The 7,380-nt window shown below is 48.4% G+C and overlaps 1 protein-coding gene across 1 annotated transcript in view; it reads left to right on the top strand.

Annotated features, from left to right (window-relative positions):
* The first annotated feature begins 2,466 nt into the window (after nt 1-2,466).
* The window catches only part of ZNF24 (zinc finger protein 24), an 8,472-nt gene continuing 3,558 nt past the window's right edge, over nt 2,467-7,380 (top strand). The window contains exons 1-3 of the mRNA XM_004702954.4: nt 2,467-2,546; nt 5,898-6,399; nt 6,907-7,054. Of these exons, the coding sequence (XP_004703011.1) occupies nt 5,980-6,399; nt 6,907-7,054 (568 nt within the window). The 5' untranslated portion in view covers nt 2,467-2,546; nt 5,898-5,979. The remainder of the gene's footprint in view (nt 2,547-5,897; nt 6,400-6,906; nt 7,055-7,380) is intronic.

Genomic DNA, 7,380 nt, shown 5'->3' with positions numbered 1-7,380 from the left:
AAAAAAAAAAAAAAGTTAACACAGGAGCATTTCTACTCTGTCCTGTAGGGTCCTAGGAGCCTATTAAATGTTCTGTAATTCCAATTCTTTGCAATCATCCATAGTTTATATCCATGAGCCACACAGTCAAATGCCCTTTTTCTTTCTTTTTTTCCCCCCGAACTCCTCTTTTGTCATCAATAAAACACAGGTTAAGTATCTCTTTGGTATTCTCTGCTTTCAGCCAAGATCCATCAACCATGTTCTCCATCTGCTTCTGAAGCCTGATTAAATTTCTGGCAGTTCCCTGTTGATGTCCTGCTGCAACTGTTTTTGAAATCTCAACAAAATTTTATTTATCGATGATGTTATTCGATAATTTCCATTTTCTTTTGGACATCTTTCATTGGATGAAAGCTAGCCTTTATGAAGCACAAAAGAGAAGTTGAGAAGAGCAATTGGTGATTGGTGGCAGTAGCTAAGCAGGAGAATGAGCAGGCTGGATTCTGAAGTCTACGGGGAAGGGGCATTCAAGTTAGCAGTTAATGGAGAAGTTAAACACTCAGCTGCTAACCTATAGTATTCAAAACCACCAGCTGCTCTGAGCTGTTCCTATAAAGATTACCGCCCCCCCCCCAAAAAAAAAAATCCTCAATGCCACTGAGTTGACTCCTAGAAATTCTTTTGAGGTCGTTCTGTTACACCCACTGACATGGAGAGATGGCCGTTTGGATCAGAGTGGAAGGTGGTTTTATACCATCAGTTGCTCACGGGTTCCCTCTTTCATGCATCCAGCAGAACAAGAGGCCACTTCACAAAGGGAACTTTTTCCAAATGAGGTGGAAAACTGATCCTGGAATAACCCTGGGGGTGGGGGTGGACCTACCGTCTCACAGAGATCTTAAATAGCAACAGAGCTCCTTTTGTGTGGTTTCTGAAGCCTGACATGTGACCTGGCCAGGGCAGCAAGGTGGCCATCCCAGAATTCATGAATGTATTCAATAAATATTGAGTTCTCTGTACCAGGCAGGCAGCATCCTGGGACCAGGTGGGAATACTCTGGGGCATGAGACAGACAAGGTCCCTGCCCTTAGGGAATTTATAGACAAAAGAAAACCAATCAACCAACCCTGTCCCCCTCCACCAATGAATACATAAATAAACAGGATCACTTTGAAACATGCTATTAAGAGTAATGAGGCTAAGGATTCTGGGTCACATAAGCCCAAAAGCTGAGGTCAGAGGGGGCAGGCCACAGGAATTTTTATGTCACAATGAAGGTGGAGAAGACCCGTGGAAGCCTTTACATAATGAAATGAAAGAGTGATTTGTTTTACAATAATGTCTTTTCAGCTGCTTTGTGGTATAAAATGTTGGGGCTCAAACTGAAGTCAGAAGATGACCCTGCATTCTGCAAATCCACCCTGAGACCTTTACCAAAGCTCTTCAAGGATCCTCCGGTCACAGTAAACATTCTGCAGCCTAGTGGATAGGAATCTCAAAGGTTGGAATCCCGCCTTGGCTTCAAACCTTGGTACCCACTTACGAAGACATTTTGGCAAGTTATTTGATTGTGCCCCAGCGATCTCACTGGTGAAAAAACTCACCGCCATCAGGGTGCCCCCCCACCCCCGCCCACCCCCGTGAGTTCTCTTTATGGGAGTTACTTTTCACACACAGGAGCTCAGAGACATCCCAGCATAATCAAACTCACTTTCATCAAGTCCATGCCAACCCACGGTGACAAGGTAAAACTGGCCCTCAGAGGTCCAGAGACTGTAACTTGACAGGGATAGAAAGCCCTGCCTTTCTCCTGCAGTGCTGACTGGTGGATTGAACTACCTAGCTTAATGCTTAACCATTTGGGCACCGGAGCTCCTGTCTGTGAAATGGGGATAATAAGAGAGTCTGTCGCCAAGGTGAAGAGTTCTGGTGGTGTAGTGGTTACGCAGTGGGCTGCTAACAGCTAGGCCAGCAGTTCAAAACCACCACTGTTCACCAGGAGAAAGACTGGGCTTCATCCCCCTGTTAAGAGTTACAGTCCTGTCACTACGAATTGGTATCGATCGACTTAATGAAAGTGACTTTGGTTTTTGGTTGGATGTCTTACGGTTCTTGTGAAAATTAAGCTAATTAATATATGTAAGGTATGAAGAGCAGTTCTCGGCGCAATGTTGTAAGTCCTCAAAAATATGATTCCCGGTACTTCTCTCGGGATTACTGTAAGAGTCACATGAGATAAAGACTGCGAAAAGCCCTGTTAAACTGTCGGCGATCTTAGTGGTAGACTTCCTGCTTCCCTTTCCTTTGAAGCGATACACACAACTCTGGGCTCTCCGCAGAGGATCGCGGCCAAGCGCCGACTCAAAGCGCTCATTGTCATCCAGCCGCCCCTCCCCCCCGCCGGAGTGCGTCTCCATGGCAACGCGGGGGCTTCGCCTCTCCCCGCCCCCTCGGGCCAGCAGACCGGAAGCAGTCTCCGCGCCGAAGCCTTCTGGGAAGGGCTTGTGGAGCGGCGTTTCTGCGTCGGCCGTGGACAGCGAGCTGCTGCGGGTCCGGAGCCGGAGGTGTGCGTCCGAGCGGGGCAAGGGTGTCTGAAGGGGGCGCTTGGTCCAAAGCTGCGGTCCGCGTGGAAGGAGCGGGTGAAGGAACCGGGTCGGGGGACCTTCCTCCGCTTCCAGGGGGCGTAAGGAACCGGCCGCGTACTCTGTACCCCGCAGCTAAGGGACGGGAGGGGAAGACAGGGGACCTGCTCGGATCCTCGCCACCTGCAGCGCGTCCTCGCCCATTCCTGTGTCCCCCGGTGGTCCCCGCTTCCCCCCTCCCCCACCGGCCGGTTTTGTTCTATTTCGAGGCCCGGGCGTATCTCGCGGAGGGTTCTGGGACTAGATTGGGGGCGGAGGTCGGAGCAGGAGGGTCTGGCGCGAGGGCTGCCGGGACTTGTAGTCCCACCAGCCCCGGGCGGAAGTGCCGCGGTTTCGACCAGGGTAGCCGGGTAGCCTTTGCTCTTCAGGGAAGAGGGGCCGGCGGCGGGATCCGGAGCGCGCAGTGCAGGAGCGCGCTGGGCTGGGCCGGTGCTCTTCACCTGAGACGCTGCTGGCTTGCCCGCCAGGTGCCCTCCACGTACCGCGGGCACGATGCCCTGAGAACCTAAAGGAAGGGAACCGGTTTCGTGGAGAGCTGTTTGAGTGGTTGATAAAGTAGGTTCCCGGAGTACAGGAGGAATGTGTTGGCTAAACCCGGTTTATAGGCCGCTACACTAGAGTCCTTCATTAAACCTGGATTAAGGGGTAGGGGGGGCGGTTTCCAAAAAGTTCATGGGATCAAATGGGAATGGAATAATTCCTCGAACTTTTGGAAACGCCTTGGTATTCCTCCCAAGGGGTTTTCTGAGTCCCCGCCTTCATCTTGGGGATTGCAGTGAATTTCTGGAAGTTCACAGCTTTTCAGATTCTGGGCCTGAAATCCACGGTGATGACTTGGCTTATTATTTGTGTTCCCTAGAGTGCCGCAGACATGACTGTGCAATACTAAGGGAAGGATCAGGAACCGCACTTAGTAAATTCCTGAGTCATTAGACTGGTTTCTGCGCGGTAACTTTTTCTTGAGGTAGTTTGTGTTGCTTGTGCACAGAATCCTGGCTGTGCAGTGGTTAAGCACTTGGCTGCTAAGGTTGCCCGTTCAAACCCATTATCTGCTGCTGGGGAAAAAGATGTGGCAGTCTGCTTCTGTCATTATTTCCAGCCTGGGAAACCCTTGGGGTCTTGTTTTACTCGGAATCTACTGGGTCCTAAAGGGCTGCTGTGAATCAGAGGAGGATGGGTGGCAGTTTCTGGGGGTTTCTTGTTGCTGCCTGTTGTTCAATGTGTGTCCTAAATTTAAATGTGTGTTACGGTGTTCTGGGTGACAGAATATTCGTATTGTATGGCACCTGGTGTAACTTTCAATATTGTTTGGCCTGCTGTTGGCCAACTGAATATTTTTTTTAATAAATAGACTGAAAAGTTCCCACTTTTTCCCCGCCAGTATTCACAAAAACAAACCATCTCAATGGTTTTTTTCATGTACGAATGAGCAAGATAGGATATATTCTTAAATGTTACAATTCTTTCTAGAGCACCCACTCTTCATCTTGAATGGCTCTATTTTTAAAAAGGGGGGGAAAAAACCTGCCATTGAGTTGGAACTCGTAGTGACCCTGTAATGACAGAGCTGAACTGCCCCGCTGGTTTCCAAGTCTGTGAGTCTTTCACTGAGTAGAAAGCACCTCTTCCTCCCAAGCTGTAACTGCTGGTGGTTTCTAACTGCTGACTGGTAGCTGCCCCAGGGCACATCCCATGCCACCACCAGTGCTCCTCCGTCTGGCTCTATGGACTTTGAGAGTTCATGGTGTTGTGTGCCTATCATGAAGGGGCAAAACCCTGTCACTGCCCTAAATATGCCCTGGGCTGCTCATGGCCACACCTTTCCCCTCTGAATCTCTGGCCACTGATCCTGTAACTTCCCCTGGAGTTCTGGTAAGGTGCCTGGCTGCCAACCAAACAGCAGTCTACATTTGAGTTTGGCCAAGTGTGCCTTAATTCAGTGGTTCTCAACCTTCCTCATGCTGCAACCATTTAATACAGTTCCTCCTGTTGTGGTGACCCCCAACTATAAAATGATTTTTGTTGCTACTTCATAACTGTAATTTTGCTACTGTTATGAATTATGTAAACATCTGATAAGCAGATGTATTTTCATTATTACAAATTGAGCATAATTATAGCATAGTGATTAATCACAAAACAATATGTAATTATATATTGTGAATTATTTGTGTTTTACGATGGTCTTAGGCGACCCCTGTGAAAGGGTCGCTTGACCCGCAGGCTGCCTTAATTGGAAATGCATGGTTCGAGGGTCCAATGCTGGGGTCTCTGGGTGACATAACCACTAGCCAAGAGGTTGGTTGAACCCGTCCAAAGCACCTCAGAAATGGGCCTGACTGAAAATTTGCTTTGGAAAGGTTCAAACCAAACTCATTGTCATCGAGTCATTTCCAACACACAGCCACCCTATAAGGTGGTAGAACTGCTGGCGAGTTTCTCAGAGTGTAGAAAGCCTCATCTTTCTCCCAGGGTTTAGAACTGCTGACCTTGCAGTTAGCAGCCCAACATGTAACTGCTATGCCACCAAGGTTCCACTGAAAGATCACAGCCCTGGAAACCCTATGGAACAGTTCTGTGTGCACATAGGGTTGCATCTCAGTGGCAGCTAACAGTGGCAAGTTCAAATGCAGACTCTGCGTTTAACTGACTTAAAGGTTGGTGATTCAAACCAGTCCCACAGAAGAAAAGCATGACTATCTTTTTGTGGAAAGATGACAGCCAAGAAAACGATGGAGTAGTTCTGCCCGGTCACACATGAGGTCCCCCTGAGTTAGAGTCTATTCCGTGACAACGGGGGACGTGACAACGGGGGACGAGAGAAAGCACGGGCCTGTGGTGGTTCTGCTGAGCTTCTTGTTATTACTAAAGTAGGGTTTGTTAATTTTGTAGTTCATAAGTTGGCAAACATTTTCAGGCAGTGTCACAGTGACTACCTGTGTAGTAGGAAACTAGAACAAATGAGTGTGATGTGTTCCAATAGTACTTTATTAATGGACAGGATTTTGAAGTTCATTTGCTGTGCTATGAAATGTTCTTTGATATTTTCAGCCATTTGAAAATGTGAAAACTCATTTTAGCATCAGAGCTATACAAAAGTTGGCAGGCCGAATTAGATAGCAAGCTGTAGTTTGCTGGCTTCTGATGTAAGTTAACGATTGAAAGTTTTCAAACAGTAGAACACATACTTTTACTGCAATACACTAGTTTTCCTCCCACCACCTTAACCAGTTATTCAGTCACGTGAGTAATTTCTTTTTCCTTATACTTCAGGAGTGCCTGTGAAGAAAACGTCGTTTTCCCTGAGGCCTGTGCCCTGCCTTGGTTATCTTTTCTTGAAGTATTCTAGTTCAGGATGTCCGCACAATCAGTGGAAGAAGATTCAGTACTTATCATCCCAACTCCAGAGGAGGAAGAAAAAATTCTGAGAGTGAAGTTAGAAGAGGATCCCGATGGTGAAGAGGGATCGAGCATCCCCTGGAACCATCTTCCCGACCCAGAGGTTTTCCGCCAACGGTTCCGGCAGTTTGGGTACCAGGATTCACCTGGTCCCCGGGAAGCTGTGAGCCAGCTCCGAGAACTCTGCCGTCTGTGGCTCAGGCCAGAGACGCACACAAAAGAACAGATCTTGGAGCTGGTTGTGCTGGAGCAGTTTGTAGCCATCCTACCCAAGGAGCTGCAGACGTGGGTTCGAGAGCACCATCCCGAGAATGGAGAGGAAGCGGTGACGGTGCTAGAGGATTTGGAGAGTGAGCTGGATGACCCTGGACAACCGGTGAGCCTGCCTGGGTCACTTTCCTGGGTGGGAAATGGGAGCTTACAGGACAGAGCTGCTGGGTTACAGCTTCTCGTGCAGCTGCAGTAAGTAGCACCGTGAGCCTGCCTTGTTCCCCACTGCTCCCCGTCTCTGAGCTGCTTTGTCACCTAGACCTGTGGCAGGTAGGTAGTCCCCCGTTTACTGTTGATGACCCATTCAAGTCAAACAGCTCTTTGAATTAGAGAGACCACGCTATGACCCTCTGTTCGTTGTTTGTAAATTTATAGATGATTTCAGTCCTCAAAGATAAAAGTGGGATGTGCTGATAATAAAAAGTAATAACAATGTAAACTTTTTTTTAACAGTGTAAACTTAAAAAAAGAACAGCTCAACTTAACATCAGAACCAGCTTACAGTGCTAAGTCAGGGGCTCCCAGTGTGTTTTACAAGATTCTTCCCCCATGTGTTTAGTTCTGGTTCTCCTCCAGATTCCTTCCCAGCTGAACCACATCCCATTATTTTCAGGTTTCTCTCCGACGGCGAAAACGGGAAGTGCTAGTAGAGGAGGTAGTGTCTCAAGAAGAAGCTCAGGGATTACCAAGTTCTGAGCTTGATGCTGTGGAGAACCAGCTCAAGTGGGCCTCCTGGGAGCTGCATTCCCTGAGGCACTGTGGTAAGAACCTGTGTGGTGGAGCAGGAGCGTGTGGGCCTTGGCCATTCGAGGCTGTCTCTGGGGGCCTCACCAGTTTTGTCCAGAACTCGCTGCTCGTTCTCCCCATAGGAAGGGGTGTGACTAGTAAGCGAGGCCTTGGACACACTGTAGGGTCTTGATCTGACTTCACACTTTTTATCGCCAGACAGTCATGTCATCAGCCTCTTTGTCCCCTTCAGCTTCTTTCTTGAAGACTTGCCCTTTCTCGGCTGGCATTTGCTTTGCCCCGGGCCAGCACCTACATAAAGATCAAGCTTTCATTTTGCATGTGGTATTGGTTATCTGGA

The sequence above is a fragment of the Echinops telfairi genome, unplaced genomic scaffold, assembly GCF_000313985.2.
Source record: "Echinops telfairi isolate 266 unplaced genomic scaffold, ASM31398v2 ScPeMD7_7400;HRSCAF=8409, whole genome shotgun sequence".
Classification (NCBI taxonomy): domain Eukaryota; kingdom Metazoa; phylum Chordata; class Mammalia; order Afrosoricida; family Tenrecidae; genus Echinops; species Echinops telfairi.
This window is presented reverse-complemented; position numbering and strand designations above follow the sequence as displayed.